General features: G+C 41.0%; 1 protein-coding gene across 1 annotated transcript in view; it reads left to right on the plus strand.

Annotated features, from left to right (window-relative positions):
* The window catches only part of WWC2 (WW and C2 domain containing 2), a 1,656,421-nt gene that overhangs the window by 1,112,922 nt on the left and 520,751 nt on the right, over window positions 1-22,748 (plus strand). The window contains exon 15 of the mRNA XM_044062544.1: window positions 20,289-20,481. Coding sequence (XP_043918479.1) covers window positions 20,289-20,481 — 193 coding nt within the window. The remainder of the gene's footprint in view (window positions 1-20,288; window positions 20,482-22,748) is intronic.

The following is a 22,748-nucleotide window of genomic DNA, read 5'->3' on the forward strand; positions in this document are numbered from 1 at the left end:
TCTGGGTTGGACATGGCTTTATACGTCAGGCACAGATCGCATCTGAGTAGGCGGTAAGCAACTGAGTAGAGCTGGAGTTTCTTTAGCCGAACTGCGTAGGGCATCTGTTTGAGTCCCTTGATCCACTTGGTGAGGTACTTTTGGGGTCATTGCAGTTGCTGCAGGTGTCGGATAAGGTACATCCCAAATGGGGCATTGTATTCAATTATGGGCCTGATGAGTAGAGGAGCACAATGACCTCTCTTGATCTAGATGTGAAACCTTTCGGGATAAGTTGGGCTATATAGAAGGTCTTTCTAACCACTTTGGCAACATGATTGTCAAAGGAGAGATTACTATCTACTTGGGTCCCCAAATCCCTAATTACTTCCGTACTTAATGGATTACCACCTATGTGATAATTTGTGGGCACTTTGTTTTTCCCAAAGGGGATGACTATGCATTTTATGGCATTTAGCTTTAGGCCATGGCTCTGGCACCAGTTATCCATCTCTGTGAGACCCTTTTGGAGGATGCTTGTGTCAGCCGGAGAGTCGATTATGGCACCCAGTTTGCTGTCATCTGCGAACTTGGTCAGCCATAGTCCTCCTATGTTAGCCTGTACCTCAGAGAAATATATACCGAACAAGAGAGGTCCCAGGACTGAGCCTTGTGGGATGCCACTTGTAACTGGTGTAGAGTCTGACATGGCACCTGCAATTCTGACCATGTGGGTGCTATCCCTGAGACAGTTTGCAATCCATCTTGTGACATATGTGTTGATATCTAAGCTGGTGAGCTTATTTAGGATGCCCGAGTGGGGTATTGTGTCGAAGGCTTTTGCAAGGTCCAGATAGGCTGTGTGGACTACCTTCCCTACGTCTATGGCCCTGGTAACTGTTTCAAAGAAGTCGACCAGGTTCAAGAGGCAAGATCTGCCCTTAACAAAGCTGAATTCGGTAAGATCCAGTGTCTGGAAGTTCCTATTGTCTTTGTTTATGAGTTCCATGATGATACGCTCCATATCTTTGCAGACCAGGCTAGTCAGGCTTATAGGGCGATAGTTTCCGGGGTCCGTTGTGGCACCACCTTTGTGGAGCAGGACCACTGTTGCTGTACGCCATTTCTTGGGTACATATCCTGTAGTAAGTCTGATATTGAACAGTAACTTTATGTGAGGCTTAAGTTCTTCATGAAGCTCGTGTAAGATGCAACCCGGGACGCCGTCCGGTCCCATTGATGCTGTGTTTTTTGCTTTGGAGAGGGCAGCTCTCACCTGTTCATCTGTGATGTCAGGGAGGCTACACTCTGTTGGGATGGACATTTTCTCTTTTGGGAGGATGTGGGGGAGAAATTTGCACTGAACCTGTTTGCCAGGATGTTGGCAGTGTCTGTGGGTTCAGTGTATTTTTTGTCATTTTGCACTAACTCAGAGCATATCTGGAAGTTGCCACCCAGGCTCCTGACATAACTAAAAAAGGTCTTGTGATTGTCTTTAGTGTCTTGTGCAATTTTTCTTTCAAAGCTGGCCTTGGATGATTTTATGAGTGATCGTAGCTTCTTGCTAGTACTGATCAGAGATGCCTTCCCTTTTTGGGATTTTGCTCTATCATGTAGTAGCCTCCTCCTCTTGTTGTATAGCTTATTTATGGCTGAGGTCCACCAGACAGTTCCCCTGCCTTTGGAGGAGTGAGTCTTGGTTTTATTTGGGATAGCATGATCCATGCATTCCTGTAGGTGTCCATAGAATGCGTTTGTAAAGGATTATGCGGTTTGAGACGTATTTTTCACTGGCCCGGGGGCTTTGAATGATACCACCTCTGTTTTGAGAAGTGTGACATTTGCTTTTGAGAAGTTCTTCACCGAGATTACCTTGGCTGGGGGTGGGGACGGGATATGGATGTCCAGTGAGATAAATTTATGGTCTGACCTTACCAATGAGGGGTATACCTCTGGTGTGGAACATAGAGTCCCCATGTTGGGGATGACCAGGTCCAGTATGTTTTCCCCTCTTGTGGGGGTGGTGACCAGTTGTTCCATAGCATTTGAGTTTATAAATTCTAGGAACCGTTGGGCGAGGGTGTTGGGGCTCAAGTAGTATTCCTAGTCAATGTTTGGGTAGTTGAAGTCACCCAATATAATGGTGTTTGGAGAGACCTTCATATTCTCCAGTGTTCTCAGGAAAGCCGAGTGGGGTTCCTGAGTTTGGGAGGGTGGTCTGTAGCAGGCTACAAACTGGAAGGCAGTTTTGCCCACTGTTAGTTGCACATGGATGGTCTCCGATGCTTCGTGCAGTGCTACTAACCTGGAGGTGTGTGTATAGGTTCATAGGTTGATACTAGGCTATCTGCCCTAGGGCATTTACAAGCCTAGCCAGAGTGTGTTTGGCTTTCGCCACCCTTCTTAGATTAGTTGACTGTGCCTCTGTATAGTAGGTCACAGAAGATAGCCCATTTAAGGTTAGTTTACCGTGCCTCTGTCTAGGAGTGACACAGAAGAGATCCCAGGGGTAAATTTATGATTTTCCATCCAAACGTCAAGATTCTTCTTGAAGAGGGTCATTGAGGGGCTCTGTCTGACATGGATTGGGATTTTGTTCCAGAGTGAGGGGAGCCTCTGGGATATGAATCTGTCCCTCCAGCATGTTCTGTTTATTTCTGTGCTGAGGTTTAAGTCACTGGAGCATGTAGTTCTGATGGATTTGGATTTCTTGAGGTGGGGCATGTCCATTAATTCTGGGTTGGACATGGCTTTATACGTCAGGCACAGATCGCCTCTGAGTAGGCGGTAAGCAACTGAGTAGAGATAGAGTTTCTTTACCCTAACTGCGTAGGGCATCTGTTTGAGTCCCTTGATCCTCTTGGTGAGGTACTTTTGGGGTCTTTCTAGTTGTAGCAGGTGTCGGGTAAGGTACATCCCAAATGGGGCATTATATTCAATTATGGGCCTGATTAGTGATGAGTAGAGGGGCACAGTGACCTCTCTTGATCTAGATGTGAACCCCTTCGTGATAAGGTGGGCTATATAGAATGTCTTTCTAACCACTTTGGCAATGTGATTGTCAAAGGAGAGATTGCAATTTACTTGGGTCCCCAAATCCCTAATTACTTCTTCCGTACTTAATGGATTACCACCTCTGTGGTAATTTGTGGACACTTTGTTTTTCCCAAAGGGGATGACTATGCACTTTTTGGCATTTAGCTTTAGGCCATGGCTGTGGCACCAGTTATCCGTCTCTGTGAGACCTTTTTGGAGGTTGCTTGTGTCAGCCGGTGAGTCGATTATGGTCCCCAGTTAGCAGTCATCTGCAAACTTTGTCAGCCCTAGTCCTCCTGTGTTAGCCTGTACCTCAGAGAAATATATACCGAACAAGAGATGTCCCAGGACTGAGCCTTGTGGGACGCCACTTGTAACTGGTTTAGAGTCTGACATGGCACCTGCAATTCTGACCATGTGGGTTCTATCCTTAAGCCAGTTTGTAACCCATCTTGTGACATAGGGGTTGATATTTAAGCTGGTGAGCTTATTTATGATGCCAGAGTGGGGTATTGTGTTGAAGGCTTTTGCAAGGTCAAGGTAGGCTGTTTGGACTACCTTCCCTTTGTCTATGGCCTTGGTGACTGTTTCAAAGAAATTGACCAGGTTCAAGAGGCAAGATCTGCCCTTAACAAAGCCAAATTGTGTAGGATCCAGTGTTTGGAGGTTCCGAATGTCTTTGTTTGAGTTCCATGATGATACGCTCCATAGCTTTGCAGACCAGGCTAGTTAAGCTTATAGGGCAATAGTTTCCGGTGTCCGTTGTGGCACCACCTTTATGGAGTGGGACCACTGTTGCTGTGCGCCATTCTTTGGGTACATATCCTGTTGTAAGGCTGAGACTGAACAGTGATTTTAAGTGAGGGTTCAGTTCTTCTTGGAGCTCATGTAAAACGCAGCCTGGGACACCGTCCGGTCCCATTGATGCTGTTTTTTTTGCTTTGGAGAGGGCAGCTCTCACCTGTGCATCTGTGATGTCAGGGAGGCTACACTCTGTTGGGATAGTCATTTGCTCATTTGGGGGGGAGAGAGAGGGAGAAGTTTGCACTGAACCTGTCCCCCAGGATGTTAGCAATGTCTGTGGGTTCAGTGTATTTTTTGTCATTTTGCACTAACTCAGAGCATATCTGGGAGTTTCCACCCAGGTTTCTGACATAACTAAAGAAAGCCTTGTGATTATCTTTAGCGTCTTGTGCAATTTTTCTTTTGAAGCTAGCCTTAGATGATTTTATGAGGGATCGTAGTTTCTTGCTAGTACTGATCAGAGTTGCCTTCCCTTTCAGGGATTTTGCTCTATCATGTAGTAGCTTCCTCCTTCTGTTGTACAGCTTATTTATTGCTGGGGTCCACCAGACTGGTCTCCTGCCTTTGGAGGAGTGCGTCTTGGTTTTATTTGGGATAGCACTATACATGCATTCCTGTAGGTATCCATAGAATGCATTTGTAAAGGATTCTGCGGTTTGGGCCGTATTTTCCACTGGCCCTGGGGCTTTGAAGGATTCCACCTCAATTTTGAGAAGTGGGAAGTTTGCTTTTGAGAAGTTTTTGACCGTGGTTTCCTTTGCTGGGGGTGGGGACGGGATATGGATGTCCATAGTGATTAAATTATGGTCAGATCTTACCAATGAGGGGTATACCTCTGGTATGGAACATAGAGTCCCCATGTTGGTGATGATCAGGTCCAATATGTTTTCCCTTCTTGTGGGAGTGGTGACCAGTTGTTCCATAGCATTTGAGTTTATAAATTCTAGGAACCGTTGGGCTAGGGTGTTGGGGCTTGAGTAGTGCTCCCAGTCTATGTTTGGGTAGTTAGTCACCCAATATAATGGTGTTTAGAGAGACCTTCATATTCTCCAGTGTCCTCAGGAAAGCCGAGTGGGGTTCCTGAGTTTGGGAGGGTGGTCTGTAGCAGGCTACAAACTGGAAGGCAGTTTTGCCCACTGTTAGTTGCACATGGATGGTCTCAGATGCTTCGTGCAGTGCCACTAGCCTGGAGGTATGGGTATCTTTGATGAATATGGATACTCCCCCTCCTCTTGTGGTTCGGTCCGAGTTTTTGGGCCGAAAAGCATGGTATGAGGTATAGCCTGGTAGTGCTGGGGTGCTCTCGGGAGCCTTGAACCAGGTTTCTGTTATTGCACAGATATCAGTTTTCTCCATACTGAGGAGAGCCTCGAGTGCGTGCATCTTTAGACTTCTGCCATTGAGCAGCATTACCCTTAGTTTGTTTTTCCTTGTGTTGTCTAAGGAGGTGGGTTTGTCTTTTGAGCCTTGCCTAAAAAAGGCACTATGGGGGTGGCAAGGGCCTTGGCCAGTATTCAAAAACCCAGGGGTGACAGGTGCAAGCCGTCCCTAGCAAAGCAACGTGGCTTGTCAAGCATGTCATCCCAGGCTGACAGACACTGGATCCCCTTTGAGTGACACCAATACTTTAGCCAATTGTTGAAATTGATCATTTTGTCTTCATACTGTAGTATCATTCTTGGTTAGGGTAAGATGCTACTCAAGGTCAGGGTCATTCCGGCCTGGGCCACATGATCAGAGAGCTCCTGTATGTCTCTTTTCCTGTAATTCAGGGAGGTACGTCTCAGGTCATTCACACCAGCATGGACAATGACGGAGTCATATTTGTACTTGCTTTGGAGTGACCTGAGTGCTTGTGTTATGTGGCAGATCCTGGCTCCCAACAGGCAGCTTACAGTGACCTTCTCCTTGTTCAGCCTGGTGAGAGGGACGTCAGTGTGTCTGACAATAGAGTCACCTATTATGAGTGTATTAGGTGTGTTGTTTAGCCTTAAGGGCTGTGACTGTGTGGCGCACTGACTTTGTGAACTATGTGATACGTGGGTATTGTTGTGGGGTAGCAGTTGCTTGGTTGTCTGCTTTGGAGGTCTCTTGCTTGGGCAGATTTTTATTTAGAGCCTCCGGGTATGTTTTTGTGTGTTTGGTTTGCTGTTGCGATATGTTATGTGAGACTAGATTTGTGGTGTGTGTGATTACCTTCTCCTCCGGACTGACAGTGCCAATACTATGTTGAGAGAGCTCAGCCTCCAATTTGGCTATATAGTTGCATCTCTCACATATATTTGAGCTTGTTGGAAAGAGGAGAGGGTGGTCTGTGTACATAAGGCAGTTTTAAACATTGCATCACGATTCCCATATTCACCAGCTGGACTGGAGTTGATAGATTGTAAGGTTATTAGATCGAATAGTTTTATTTTAGCTTGGAAGCTGGTGGTGAACTCAAGCCTGCTCTCACTGTTACTGTGGCTTAACCTGTATGTTTGCATGTGGGAAGAGAGAGCCCACTCTTAGATGCTCTCAAAATAGAGAACCCTGCATTTGTATCGCGTAAGGTTTTTTGTTTTTTTTTTTTTTGAACAGTCATGTCAAACTTCCTTAGTTCTTTACTTCTTGCTTCAGAGACAACAGATTTGAGGCCGTAGACGGCCTAACCCATTTTATTGTTGGGTTTCTGCAGAGGTGTTTTATTTGCTGCCTCTTTTCAATGTTTAGATCAGTAAGGGACCTTGGCGAGACCATTTGTTGCTAACCGTGGTCCTTTTCTGGCCCACATAATTTTGTCTCTCTCATATTTCAGCTGATGCCCCGATGGCTGGTGCCCTTGTGGATACTGCTTCTCAGTTACTAGTTTTCTGTTTTGACTACATAGCTCTCATGTTCAGCTTTTCTTGTGAACACTAGCTTAACAGTTTCTATTCTCTGGAGTCTTTCTTGTGAAAGCGACATTGGCAGTCTTGTTTTTCGGCTTCCCCTTGGCCTGGTTCTTTTTGACCATGGGTGAGATTCATAAACTTGTTGACATGTCATTACAGGTTCATGGTATTAAGATATTCAATGTTAGTTTGCAGTTAATCTCCAAGTTCAGAATTCCATCTCTAAGCAGTTTCTCAAAAGGTCTTCTGCGTATTCCTTTTATAGTGAACAGTGATCCCTTCTTTGGATTCAGATTTCTTGTTAAGTGGCTTGTCTTGACTTTTGTTAAATCAGCCTTGAGAACAACTTTCTCTTTGGGGATCACTTTATTTTATATTGTCTAACTTTAGTATTCCGATCTCTGAGTTTAAGGTTGTGGTGTATGACAAACCATATTGACAGTTTCATAATGATAGGATGTGTTTGAGGACAGACAGCTAAGTTTCAAGTGGCTTTGTGCAAAATAAGACCAGACCAAATCATTTAAATAATTTGCACTAAAACAGGCATAGCTAACTTGTGTATTGCATTACTTGATTACAAAATTGATTTTTTTTAAGAACTTCTATGTTTACTTGTGTTTATAAAATATCACTAAATATGCTTCTACATCATTAGATCATTAAAAACTCTTGCTTTGTTTGCATTTGGGGTTCCTCCCCTTAAAATTTTTTTTTTTAAAAATGTTGATGAAAACTGCAAACTTGTCAACAAATTAAGATGAGCAAAATGTAAATGGATTGCTAGAACATATCAGGAATGCTTTGAGATTCTTTTAAAACAGTGTGTCTGATTCTCTATCTGTGCTTATTTTTTGCATCACATTCTGAGACGGGGTGTCTCCGTGTCTGGCAAGTTTTCTTTTACCAGCAGTGATTAGATTTGCATGAGTAAGTTTCTCTTTAGTGCATAGAACAGTTTCCACTCTGCTTTTAAACACATCATAAATCTAGAATAATTTAATTTTGGATAGAATTTCTCATTTATTTGACTGGATTTGGGTTGGTGCTGTTTGCTTCTCTTGCTGCTGTCCTGTAGTTTAGTTATGATGCTTGTCTGAAAATGTTAGGAGAGTTATCAGATTTTTTGATAAATACTGTTTTAGGTCTTTGAGAATAAATGTGTCAGTGATGCATTATAATAGGGTGTTTTGAGTGGCCACCAGGATCCACTAGTTCGAGGAGCCCATCGCTAGCGGATACTTGTAGAATGTTCTGCTGCTGGTGTTATGGACTGATTTCATTCACAGTATTGGGTATATAATGTCAGTGTGTCCACGTACAAGTGTTCCTTGACTTGGACACCTGTACCTGGTCACGGATATAATTGTGCCCCTAATTGTGTGCTGACACAATGTTCAATTGTGATGTGTCCCTAGGGTTGCCAGCTTTCTTTGTGGCTAAAACCGGACTAAGGTCACGCCCCTTGCATCACCCATAACCCCGCCCATTCCCACCCCTCTCCCACCCATGCCCCACCCATTTTGTGACCTCATCACGACATGGGAACGCCCTATTTTTCTATTCTGGATGCCTGCTTTCAGCCGATTTCTCCCCAGTTGCCATAAACACAGTTAGAAACTCTCACTCTGCATACTGTCTTGTGCTTTATTCTACAGTTATTACAGATATTTGGATTTAATTTAAAATATTTATTTCAAATTTTATAGCACAAACTACTGATACACATATGCCAAACAAAGCAATACAGTCTCACAACAAAAACAGACTTAGCATTAAAACTACTCTGCCTTTAAATCTCACATTCATCTAAACAGCATTGCACATTGTTTTCCCAAGTTTGGGATGATAACATTTTAAAATGTTCTAAGAAATGACAGTATTAACAGCAATCATATCTTACATCAATAACAGACCTGAAAATGTATAGCATGGTCTGAAAATACATGTTTAGTATAAAACAATACATAATGACACAATTGGTCTTGCAGCTTTTGAAAAATGAAGTGTAATATTGTATATTGAATTTTACCTCACCCATTCTTGAACATCTTTCAGTAGTATTTATCATTTGTGCCATTTTGAATCAAATTCTGACAGGTTTTGTGCTTCATTTTAATGGGAAGTGTGTGTGACACTGATTCATTGCCATTCTATGTTTTTTATTAGTGTCGCTTTGGATTGCTTACTCTAAAACGGACACCATTCCTGTCACACACACACACTTAAGAAATGAACCAAATCCCAGATGTTTACTTCTTGCCAATCCCAAAGTATATACAATTATATAAATTAGCCACACAGGAACGATAACCTTAGCCACAATACTCAATAGGAACAAGGGAAGGTAACAACTTCCTGGAACACTACCAAGCTTTCTGCATACACACCATCATTCCACTGAAGCAAAACTTGAATTGAGCAACTTCTGGGCATTACCCTCCCTATCATAGGCGACAACAACTAGAAGTCATCTCTGTTATATTATTACAGTCCCCATTGCTCTCCTTTGAAATACCACTGAGTCTTACCTTAACTCGCATATGCTTTTTGTGAAGCCTTGGAGTGCCTATGCGGCTACAGGACTGAACCATCAATCACAGAAAAAAGGTGAGTGTACAAAGTACACAAAGCTCATACCAATATTTTAGAAGAACGAACAATGGAGGATTTTCGTCACAAACTGTAAGTAAGCACAACAAATGGAGAATGGAAGACAGGGACAAAGTGCCGTTGGAAAGGGGAGGCGGAAAACTAAACTGGACAAAAGAATGCAGATCAAGTGCTTAAAAGGTTAATGAAGACTGAATTATCCTCATGAGATATACAGAATGTTTAAACAGCACATGCAAAGCTGAAAAGGCTACAGAGCTATGTCTGTTGATGCAAAAGGAGAAAAATCCAAGGAAAGACAAACTGTAGGCCAAGGAAAGACAAACAGAGCCTGTAGCCTACAGTACTACTCATACCTCTCAACTGTACAGATTCACAGAATGTCTAGATTTGTACCTCAATTTTTTTTTCATAAAACTGTGGTTTTCTGGCAAATTTGTGGCATATCATTAAAGATTTCAGTTAAAAAATAATGACATACATTTGAGTTTCAGGCTTTATACTCTTCAGAAAAATAATGCTAATTCAAAACCTGTTACTATATCAACTTTCTGTTACTATATCAACTTTCTAAGTAAAGTTTGTAAAAGAAATACTTAAAAAAATGTCCTTATTTTGTGGCCTTTATCCCCCTTTTATGTATGGCTTTGTCCAGATTTCTTGTTCTAAGAGGTTGAGAGGTATGACTACAATCTAACATATGGATTGTGCAGACAATATTTAATAAGATTGTCCAAAAAAAAAAAAAATCACCGATTCTTACTCCCGCTTCCTTGAGACATCTCAAGCAAAAGATCAGGCAAGCATTGCAAGTCTAAAACCTAAGGAAAAAAGCCAGCAGTGAAATGTGACCCATTACACAGAGCTAAGAGCAAGAACTTAGAGAAATACAAAAAATGTATTCCAAAAAACTTACATCCAGCACTTCTTGGTCACAATCATTTGAACTTCAAAGCCAGATGATGCCATTGAAATGGACCTCTATTGCAGCAGCACACCAGACAGAGTGGTGCTCAGCCATCATAATAGTATCCTTGGTGGAGTGACCTACTTGGGACATTCTTGACCAATGTAATGGAACACACATACAAGGAATTGATTACATTTTTTATCATATCCCTTGCATGAATCATTCAGAGCTTTTCTGTCTTAAGGAGAACAGATAATTCAGAAAGCAGAGAAGGAACTCGTAAAGTGAGACAGTGCTTATAAAAAAGCCACACATTATCACATGACTGCATTTAAAAAAGCCACAACACACATGACTGACTGCAGGTGTTAAAATCTGCTTCCAAACTACAAACTTTGCAGCATGCATCAAAACAGCATCTTTCTTTGTACAGTGTCAGAACAATACAATGACAAATGGACATAGTCTTAACATTAATTATAATAATCAAGTTTGTTCATCAAATGCATACCAGGAAAAGCTTATGAGGCAGGATGCCCTTGCTTACTTCTAAGCAAAGTAAACAAGGAAAAAGCCTGCATCTCAGCCTCATGGTAAGGGAATGAGCACTGCATTTAGACAATCTGTCAAAGTCTAGATGATAAACAAGGCAGTTACTGTCATTGAGGTCACATCTGGAAAGCTTTATTCTGACCACAGAATCACTATGCAGTTCAGGCATCCAGTTGTTTTTGCTTTTAGGTAGTCAAGTACAGTCTCAAGTTAAGTCTTTTCAGGAGCCTTACCCTGGCTACACCTGCCCCCCCCTCCTTTAATATACATACATATGGAACAGGTACACAACTCTGTTGCACAGGGTTAACAATATGCTTCACGAATCATGGAACTCACCCCAACGCTATAACCAACGCACGAGATAAAACACCTTGTTTACTGCCACTACGATCAAAGTTGAACTCTTGTTGCTCACTTGCATAGTTGCATTCTGAAAATGCTGCCTTTAAATGCTGGCTTCTGCTTCCCGCTCGCACTACCGGAAGTGAGCTCCTTGAGCTCAATTCCGACAGGCTGGTAGCCCTGAGGGACCTGATGTCATTGCGCATGTGATGACATCAGCGTCAGTGCCGCAAAATTTAAAAAAAAAAAAAAAGTCCGGTTTTGAATGAAATTTCTAACCGGACAACTTTTCAAAAAACCGGACAGTCCGGTCAAAAACCGGACATCTGGCAACCCTATGTGTCCCACTAAGCTTCTGGGGCATCAGAAATAAAAAGCACTTTAAGTGTATTAACAAAACTCTACTCCAGTGAATGGCATTGATCTATTCAAACTAAATTATTAAAAAATATATTTTGTTGTTTTATCTTTACTGCACTTGTTCAAAGAAGGGAAAGTGGAGTCTTCTTGAGCATTAGTCTGTCAACGCTTTCTACCTTTCTTTTTTTTTCTTCTCTGTAATTACTCTCGAGGCACCTGTGCCATTTCAGTTTGACTCTCTGTTGGGCTTCTGCATCCTGAGATTAAAAGACCCAGCAGAAAATATCAGCTCCAGCGCACACTTATATTTAAGTGGTATTTTTGTACATTACTAGATGCTGTTTAAGAAAAAAAATAAGATTACACCAAACGTCTTTTATACATATATTAAAAAAAAACAGGATTATGTTCCTTTGCCACATTGTGTTTTGTAAAGTAGTGTTCATAGGTTCATACTAGGCTATCTGCCCTAGGGCATTTATAAGCCTAGCCAGAATGTGTTTGGCTTTCGCCACCCATTTTAAACTAATTTTACTATGCCCTTTTTTGAGGTTAGTATACTGTGCCTCTGTCTAACAGTGACACAGAAGTGATACCCGGGGTAAACCTACGATCTCCCATCCACTCATCAAGATTCCTCTTGAAGAGAGTCAATGAGGGACTCTGCCTAACCTGGACTGGGATTTTATTCCAGAGTGAAGGGAGCCTCTGGGTTATGAATCTGTCCCTCCAGCATGTCCTATTAATTTCAGTGCTGAGGTTCAAGTCTCTCGAGCGTGTAGCTCGATGGGATTTGGATTTTCTGAGGTGCAGCATGTCCAATAATTCCGGGTTGGACATGGCTTTATACGTCAGGCACAGATCGCCTCTGAACAGGCGGTATGCCACTGAGTAGAGCTGGAGTTTCTTTTGATTAGGTGGGCTATATAAAATGTTTTTCTAACCACTTTGGCCACGTGGTTGTCAAATGAGAGATTGCTATCAACTTGGGTCCCCAGGTCCCTAATTACTTCTTCTGTACTTAATGGATTACCACCTATGTGGTAATTTGTGGGCACTTTGTTTTTGCCAAAGGGGATGACTATACACTTTGTGGCGTTTAGCTTGAGGCCATGGCTCTGGCACCAGTTGTCTGTTTCTATGAGGCCCTTTTGGGGGATGCTTGTGTCGGCTGGAGAGTCTATTATGGTGCCCAGTTTGCAGTCACCTGCGAACTTGGTCAGCCACAGTCCTTCCGTGTTGGCCTGTACCTCCGAGAAATATATACTGAACAAGAGAGGTCCCAGGACTGAGCCTTGTGGGACGCCACTTGTAACTGGTTTGGAGTCTGACATGGCTCCAGCAATTCTAACCATGTGGGTTCTGTCCTTGAGCCAGTTTGCAACCCATCTAGTGACATAGGGGTTTATATTTAAGCTGGTGAGCTTATCTATAATGCCCAAGTGGGGTATTGTATCGAAGGCTTTTGCGAGGTCCAGGTAGGCTGTGTGGACCACCTTCCCCTCGCCAATGGCCTTGGTGACTGTTTCAAAGAAATCAACCAGGTTTGAGGCAGGATCTGCCCTTAACAAAGCCAAACTGGGTAGGATCCAGTGTCTGTAGGTCCCCAATATCTTTATTTATGAGGTCCATGATGATCCTTTCCATAGCTTTGCAGACCAAGCTAGTCAGGCTTATGGGGCAATAGTTTCCAGGATCTGTTGAGGCACCACCTTTGTGGAGAGGGACCACAGTTGCTGTACGCCACTCTTTGGGTACATATCCTGTAGTAAGGCTGAGATTGAACAGTAGTTTTATGTTTGGGTTTAGCTCTTCTTGGAGTTCATGTAGGACACAGCCCAGGACACCATCTGGTCCCATTGATGCTGTGTTTTTTGCTTTGGAGAGGTTTTGAGTTAAACTACTTCAGCTGAAATGCTCAACTACTTTTAGTTGCAGATCCGCACAGAGAACTAAAACTGGAAGGGAGTCACTGTTTTCCAGGCACATGAGAAAAAAATGACAAACTTGCAGAGAAGCAGAATGAATAGCCACAGCCTGCTCATTGTACTGCTTCCCTTTGTCTTTCTAAGAAGCCTGTTGATCAGTATAAAGCCTGATGCTACAGGAATGTGTTTGGAACACTGTAACAGACGTTGAGCTAGCTGTTTAGCAAAGTCAAGTCATTGAGGTAACATGGATTAATGCTAGGGTCAAAATAGAAGAGAGATTTAACCACAAACAGAGTCAGCTGGGCAGCCAGAATTCAGTCACTTGCAGAGGAAGAAGAGGTGTTAAGTCGCCTAATGATTCCTCTTGTCAGAAGGAAAGGCCTGAATGGTAGGCTTCAAAAATAAATTTGAATGCATAAGCTTTAAACTAAACAGAGGGCAAAGGTGTATCATGTATGAGATTGGCTTTAGCTGGTTAACAGTGGACAGTATTCGTACTTAAGGTCTTTGCTCAAGAATTATGGATGAAGCGAGCTTCTCCAGTGATGTAGAGGGTTTAAGCCCTGACTACAGTCCATCCATCCCTGGTTCAATTAGTGGTGCGGGCAATTGACAGAGTGACAGGGAACGGATGAGAGTGCCCATCACAAGTGGGATTATGCTCATTAGTACGCTTCCTAAGGGGGGGAGGGGGGCAAGGTCCAAAGAGGGGAACTGCCCTCGGACGTAAAACAATAAGCATGGTGAATGGGGAAAAGGGAAGTGGGTAGATCATTAAAAAAATCCCCCTGGACAGAAGCACAGACAAGCTGAGCTCACTGGACACCCTCATAATCTGGCCCCAGCAAAAAAGGAGCATGGGAGCATGGGGGGGGGGTGTTGGAGAGTCATTGGTAGGCCTGGCAATGATGTTTGGTACTGGAAAATGGGCCAGTAACAATGAGGTCTGAGGGGAACAAACCTTCCTCTAAAGAAAAAGAAAAGAATTCTGGCCACAAATAATACTATTATATAATAAGGTAATCACATTGTACTTTATAGAAATTTAAATACACTACTGTACTCATCAATACCATTTTAAATTGTTTCATGTAAAGTGAAATTCTGATGTAATTAAGGAATGTAAATTGTTGTAGATTAAGTTCTTATGTAATTAATGCATTTGTCCTTAATGAATTTGACTTCTGTAAATTGTCATAGATTAAATTATTGTCTAATTAATGCATTTGTCCTACGCAAATGTTTTTTATACAATTGGAGCTTTTCTCCTCAAGCCTCTGCTGAAAATGGGTATATTTGACCCAGTTGGACTTTTCCAGTAAACAAACATCAGTAAATAATAATATAAATAAATGAATTGCCTTACTAAAGGAATTACACAGAACCTGAGGTGGTAAGGATTGTACCTTACCTGAGGTTCATTTCTGTGCTTATGATGATGAAAAAACCTTAACAGGAGAATTTTTATTGGGGAGGGGATCTTTGTCCTCGAAATTACAGACCTATTTATCACACCAGTCTAATATGGAAATACATGGAACAAATTATCATTGAAATGATCAACAAAGACACAGGCAACCTTCAAGCAGTGTACCCAACCCAATTTGGCTTTGTCAAGAGAAGGCCATGCCTTCTAAACCTGGTAGACTTTTTGAGAATGTCACCAAGGCAATGGATGAAGGGAAAATGGTGCATACCTCCTTCCTGAACCTGGCTAAGATGTTTGATGCAATACCCCACTCAGGAAAGTTGACAGACTCACTGAATTGGCCATAAACACCTACATAACTTGCTGGATTGTCTTCTGGCCCACAGACAGGACCCTGGAAGTCAGGATTGGTGAGGCTACCTCCACTAAAAGACCAATCACCAGCGGGGTACCTCAGGGCACTGTGCAGGAACTGCTCCTGTTTGACATCTACATCTTGTAGGTAAAGGCTAATGCAAGGGATTTTGACAAAGTTCACAGATGACCGCAAATTGGAAGTTATCATAGATTCCCACATGATACAAACATTTTACAAGAGGGTCTAACACAGACAAATGACTGGTGCAAAAGTCACTGACCAAAACCTAATGCCGAGAAATGCATTATAGTGCCTTTTGGGAAATCTGCCACCCAAGCTAATTGTTACATTGGTAAGAGACCCCTAAGAGTTAACCCACTAGTCAGAGGTCTGTGAACATGTGTAGACAGTAATATGGCCCTTGACCAATATGTGGCCAAGGTAGTAAGAAAATTATTCTGTGTCATCCAACTTGTATGTAAGTGATGCAAAGTCCAAGGAAGTCATAGTGCCACTTTATCTGTCCCTTATCAGACCCATCGTTGAGTATAAATGCCTTTTTGGTGTGTACCTGACCAGAGATATGCAACAGTTTGAATGCCCAGAAAGGCTCATCACCAGGAGAATTCAGGGTATAAACGCATTGCCCTATATGGATCACCTTAAAGCCCTATCGCTGTACTCTGTCTCCTACAGGTTTCTGAGAGGTGATCTGTTCCTAGCATACAAGGCATTCTTAGATCTACCTCTAATGGACCTTTTGCACATCCACAAAATGAACATCTTCAGAACCACTAGATCCAAGGATTTAAATTTTGCTTGTGACTTAAATAAAATATGTTGGTGATCCTCATAGGGGATCTCCATGCTGTGGAACAAGCTCCCCATCCATGTAAGGTACTGTCCATCTCTAACCCTATTTAAGCATAACCTTGACCAGTGGATGGGAAATTGAAAATTCACCCTGGGTCTGGCCTCCATGTCTCTGATAGTTTGGGTATTACTGTCTGTCTTTGTCTAACATATCCCCCCCAACATAACCTCTAGAAACTTCCTAACTTACCCCCTCCTAATAAATGCCTGTGGTATATAGGGACACAATTGGGCTGGATTGCACTGCTAGGCGTATAAAGGCCCTGGTGGTTGTTAGGTTCATAGGTTTGTACTAGGCTGTCTATATCTGTATGGTCCTGGTAGCTTTATCGAACAGGGCTTTGGTCAACTTCTGTTTAATCAACATCATTTGGTTGACTAAACATGTGGTCGACAGGTGTGCAGAATCGACAGTCCCCTGGTAGGGGAATATACCCTTTTCCCCTTCCCTGGGATTGTATGGTCTTGGAGTTAGAATATATAATTAGCAGTGGGTGTGGGGGAGCATAGCCTACCAAAATGGGTTGCAGGGAGACTTGCCCCCGCAAACAAAATTGCTTTCTTTGTGTGTGTTTTTTTATAAGTTTTATATGCACCCAGATTAATTCTCAGCGCATGTGTACATGTGTAGTTACATGTTGACATGCATAATGTCAATTTGTTTCGACATAATGCATGGCAACATAAATGGTAATCTATCAATTTAAGTAGATACATCTATATAGCATAATAGATAGACAGATGTATTGCATTATGCACACATGCATCTTTTAAATATACCATACCACAGGCATAGACTGCCATATATCAAAATGTGCACACCAGAATTGCAACAAATATAGCACTGACAACAGTAACCTTCAGAAATTTTGGTAAAATACAACTGTCTTGCCCACAAAAGTACCAGTGATTCAGAAGGATTCTTCAAACTTGCTCAGTTAAAGTAGGGGAAAAAAACAGAAAAGCTCAATCGTCAGTCATTTCAGAGTCCCATTCTGTTATGGTGATTTTCTAAAATCTGTTTCTCACTGCATGTGCTTCAGTAAGCTCCACCTCATTCTGTATTATCAAGTCGTGTTGATTTTAAAATCAGAACATTGGGCAGTCTGTCATGTGCTCATCTTCATATGTGCACCCCCTCCATTATTTTTGATCATTGACACTGACATCAGGCCCAACCTGCTCCTGTAGTCACAGTCACCACAAGTACCTACCCTGGCAGCTTCCCAGTGTTTTTCATATGAGGAAGGTCTCCCTACTGGGAGAGCAACTGAGCATGGTCTCCCCTTTTCCATTCAAGGGCTAAGAAGGTTCTAGGCATGCCAGCCAAGTGGAGAGGCAGGACTGTCATGTTGTGGCCACTGTATTGTCTCTCTGCCCCAATTCCCACCCTCTGTATGCTGATGAGAGTGTCAGCCAGGGTGGGCATTAGGAAATAGGAATAGCTTGAGTGTGAATTCCACCCCCTGAACCCAAAGGGGCAGCAATCACATTTGTATCCCACCAACTCTGTCCACTCCAACATCATTTCTTTGAGCTCTGGCCTCCACCAGAACACTATCAGAGAGAGATCTGGCAATGCCCCCACCTTGTCCATATTCCCTACCGGTACTATTGGATACCAGAGCCATTAATCAAAGTCTGGTAATCTCAGTTATCAGTAGGGCTTTTTTCCTGTATGCCACCAGGTGTGCTTAGCTGTACATGTTTTTGATGTTAAACGTGTGCACTCACAAACACAAAGGACACAAGTGTCTTTTTTATTATTTTTTGACTGCTGTTTATGTTCATATCAGTTGTATTGATATGCTGATGCAAGTTGTGTATAATATGTATTTTACTTGATTTAATTGAAACATCTCAAAGTTTTGAAAAAAAATCCTGATAACAGGGTATGGTGATTTATTTCAGTAATTCCTGAATTTCCTAACTCTTGGGACTGTCACAGCCAAATAATGCGAGTGCTGCAGTGGCTACCTGTTCACTTAGTCTTGGTTGTAGTGGTTTTGGTCTTGCATACCTACTCCTTTGTACATAAGGCTTGATAGTTCCCTTTTCCCAGAAATTGTGCTGCACTCAGTTCTGCGACTGGTAGGGATTTCTAAGGTGTGGCTCAACTTTTCAGGTGTTCTTGTACTTTTCAGCTCCAGTGTCTGCTGGAACTTAATACCATGGTGGATTTTGGCAGATTCTGTTTTGTCCTTCTCTAAACAATCCCAAAGATATAGTTCTCTGACTTTGCATTTTTACTGTATCACTTGCATAAGCACCTTATTTTTGATGTATGTGTTTTGTGATTATATATTATTATACTATACCTATTGCGTAAACACATTAGTAAATTTTAATTCAAAAGTTTGCGGTGGAGTGCGAGAAGAGAATTAAGCAATGTGGGAAGAGGATATGTTTATTGATTTGATATGGAATTGTTAAAAGGGTTAATAGTTTGTGCATGATGCCACACGCTTGAGGTATTGTCAGCCTTGGAGGACAGCAGGTGTGGCATTTTTGCATTCATATGCAAGTTGAATTGAAGTCCTGCAGATGAAAAATCATCCTGGTGTAATGCTGCAGGGAAAACATTTGGTGGATCATTACTCTTTTTCAGTGCTTTAAAGCATCTGTGTACTTGTCTGTATGATTTAATGTTTGTTGTTCCCTGTAATTAGCAGTTTTAAAAAAGTTGTTTGACTTGTATTGTCAGAAATCATTTTAAGGAAACTTTAGAGTCAACTACAGACTACTGTAAGAACCTTACAAGCAAGATATTAGGATACTTAAAACACACTGTTGTAGGTAGTTCAGATTTTACCCATATTTGAAGGTTGTTTGGTAGCAAGGCATTACCTAAGTGAATAAACTAGAGAGTCTCTGCCACTGTGTCTAAAAATCTAAATTACCTGTCCTTGATCTCTCTTCAAGAACCACAAGCACAACCAGAAGATGAAATAAAAACAATTTAATAATCCAAAATACTTAGTCGCAATAAACAGTAAGCGCTTTCATCCAAATCGGACTTCCTCAGACTGAATAATGTGTAACAAAAACATTGTACCTTAAATACTGTCTAAAAAGCACATGACATCCTGTTAATGATGTAACTTCCTTCTTTTGAGATAGGCAACAAAATCAGATCTATCATTGAGGCCAGGTGGATAGCAAGCATTCAATTTAACCTGCCAAAAATATTCTTTCCAACCCAACTCATCTTCTGCATCAAATCTATTAGTAACATTTGTTACTTCATCCAATACAACAAATTTAAAATCTATATGACGTCTTTTGTTATTTTTATAATGTTTACTAAGTGCATTTTTGTCATCTTTTGTAAGGACAGCATATTTATGCTCATATATTCGTCTATTGAGTTGTCTTGTAGTACGCCCCACATAGAAGGAATCACAGCACATGCATAATACTAAATAAACAATAAACTTAGATTTGCAATTATATCTTCCTTCTATTTTGATGGTATATCCATCCACTTTTAGCTCAATGATGTCTGTCATTAAAAAACTACACATGTTACAATTAAAACATTTATACATTCCTGGATTAGTAACACTATTTTTTAAGGTAAGTTCATATTTTACCCATATTTGAGGGTTGTTTGGTGGCAAGGCATTACCTAAATGACTAAACTAGAGAGTCTCTGCCACTGTGTCTAAAGATCTAAATTACCTGTCCCTGATCTCACTATGGGGTGTTGCCATTGTACAGTGGCATTTTTTACAAAAGAAATTCATTACCTTGTAAAGATATTGTCATTTTATAGTGCTTGCTGCTTGGACGTTATTGATATGTAATTCTAGAAAATTATTTAAGATGACTCATGCCAGATAACCATAGCAAGGTGATTATGTGGATTACCTGCAGTTTCTGCTACTGTAACCATAGCTTATGAGTGCAGAAGGATGATGTGACTTTTAACACTTAGGATGGGGTCATTCAGTGAGTTATTTACAGCAAATGTATGTTAGAAATAAATGTGTTAGATGTATTTTGCCAAGTATTGAAAAAAGCATGCTGGCCTGGCCATAATTATGATTGTGTTCAGTAGCTACACTGATCTGTTATTTTATTACAGTTACTGAACTCAGTAGAAAAGGATAGTGGAATTTACATCACACTTGGCATGCAGTTTACTCAAGTAGAAGGTGACATTTGCCTTTTGTCTAGTTGCATTCCTTTTCTTGCCTTAATGTATAACTTTTATCTTTCTCAGATATTTTCGAGTTGCAATACTTCCATCATCAAGTGATAGCAGCTGCCTGTTCCGCACTAAAGTTCACCCAGCTAGTGAATGTATTCTGTACAATGAGGTGTTCCGAGTGGACATATCCCAAGCATCTTTACAGCAGAAGACACTTCGAGCTGACATCTGCTCAGTAGGTGGATCTCAACTGGATGAATGCCTGGTATGTGATCTCTATATCTTCAAATGGCGGCCTGGGCTGTTTAAGTAAAATGTTGTTTTTGCATTTTAACAGTACAAAGATTTTTAACTGAAGCCAAACTTGAAATAACTTTCCATTGTGTGGAATACATTTACAGCATGGAATTCAGTAGTGTCAGTTTGTTGGGCTTTTTATCTTATGGTAGAAGGTCTTAGAGCCTTTTAGTTGATACTTTGACAGACTAGATATCTACCTCTTTAGACCTGTGTTGGCCTGAGAAAAGGTAACAAGCCTGTTAGAAATGGGGACTGATGTGACTTCAGCTCTGTACAGGTGCCTCATAAGATAAGCTTTTATTTGCAGTGAGTCAACTGCCATCCTATTTACCAGGAAAGATTTGGAAGATGATATATGATGAGATGAGTTTAGAATTTATTTATTTAACCTTGGCTTCAGTTTTCTGCAAAGGTGTTTTACTGTTTAAGGTCTGGAATAGTTCCCTCTCCTGCTTAATAGTTGACATATGTGACGTGATTTGCTTTGTATTCACAGCAGCAGAACATCAAATGATGTGTGAAGAAAGTATAAGGCAGGAGGTGTGTGTTTTTGTCCAGCACAGGGGAAAAGAGGCTGCATGCCTGTTTTTCTTAAATTGCTGAGAACTTCATTCCTAGCTGCTTTTCCATAGCAAATGTAAAAAATGAGAGCTGATGTGGCAGATGCACCAAAGTTTGTAATTTAGAAGTCGATGACTGCCACTATTGATGCCATGGTGCTATCAAAAATATTGTATTCATGTAGTGCAGTGTTTAAAGCTGTGCCAGAAAAGTTTGGGATTATCACATTGTTTTGAGTAGAGAGTCAGATATAATTTTGTGTAGCAAAATGTATGGCAAGTTTACAGTAATTTTTGAGGTCACAAAATGTTGTAGACTTGCAATGTAATTTTTTATAAACTAATGGCTAGAATTCATTGCCTGAGAAGGAAATTCTACTCAGACTTTGCAACTGGATTAGTAACAAACTAGTAATTAATCAAAAAAATCCAGTATAATAATCCCCATTAAACACAAACTTAAAACACTTGATCACATCCTAGTCTGGGATAATTTCAGTATGCCAGTCCTTACTATAACACAATAAAAATACCCTGGTTTATTCCTAGACCCATTTGTGCATCATCTAGATAAATTAACAACCAAAACACTTGGCCAACAAAAACTGTGTTACAAAGTCTGTCATCTTCTTTCCGCAGTTGTCTGGCACTCAGCTTGCTAGAAATGTACTCGTATCAAAGATTGAACAGATCCTCCTCATCTTTTATGTCATTTCAGTGCTAACACCTAAAGGTTTCAAGTAATGGAGAACAATATTCTGCTTTGTGCTGCTAGGGTCACACATCATTGTGATCTGTTGAAGGGTTTTAAATCACTGTCCATATGTTGTAGAGCAGAAATGTTACTTAAAGCACTTTCAATCAGTCATAATTCTAGAATAGTGTTTTCCACTGACATCAACTGTTTGCATCAGAGTTGTATGACATAAGAGGTAGCTAAAAAAATGTCCTGCCACATTTTGGCACAGATCTGAGTGAAATGGCTTCTGCCAAGCTTGACCCAGCAAGGAGCTATCTAACCATAGATAGAGGAACTGAAAAAATGCAGAAAGAATATTATCTAAATGAAACTACATGCACATACTTTTAGGATTAAAACATAAACATGACATGCCAACAAAATGTTATTGTGGTACATATGAAAATCAGCAAAATGCTATTACAACTTCATTGCTCAAATAATCAAGTATTGCATATTTTTTTCAAAGGATAATTTTAAATTCATGAAATGTATATACTGTTGCAAATAGCAACATTATTGAATTATTTGTAACATATTCTACTTATTTTCTGTTCTACTTGTGTACGTTGTTACATTTGTTTGCATCTTAAAAAACTATATGATACTGAGCAGTTGCATAATTGTCTTCTGTTGAACAATCCTCTAATTGTGTTCTCTGCTAAATTGTATCATAGTACTACGCAATAGCCCGGCTTGTGACTGAAAGCTGTCAGATGACTAGTCCCCCAATCTGCTCATCAAATTGCAGTAAGAAAAAAAAATGAAATAAACTAGTTTTAAGAAGTGACTTCACTATAGTTTTAAAAAGAGAGCACCGATTCTCCATTCATGGTACTCTGTTACAGAACAGGCAGAGGACCATTCAGAATGAAGAACAACTGAATGGTTATTTTCTAGTACTGTGGAAGCTTTTTTCCAGTTGGATTTATT

The sequence above is a fragment of the Protopterus annectens genome, chromosome 2.part1 (genome assembly GCF_019279795.1).
Source record: "Protopterus annectens isolate FY-2018-M chromosome 2.part1, PAN1.0, whole genome shotgun sequence".
NCBI lineage: Eukaryota > Metazoa > Chordata > Ceratodontiformes > Protopteridae > Protopterus > Protopterus annectens.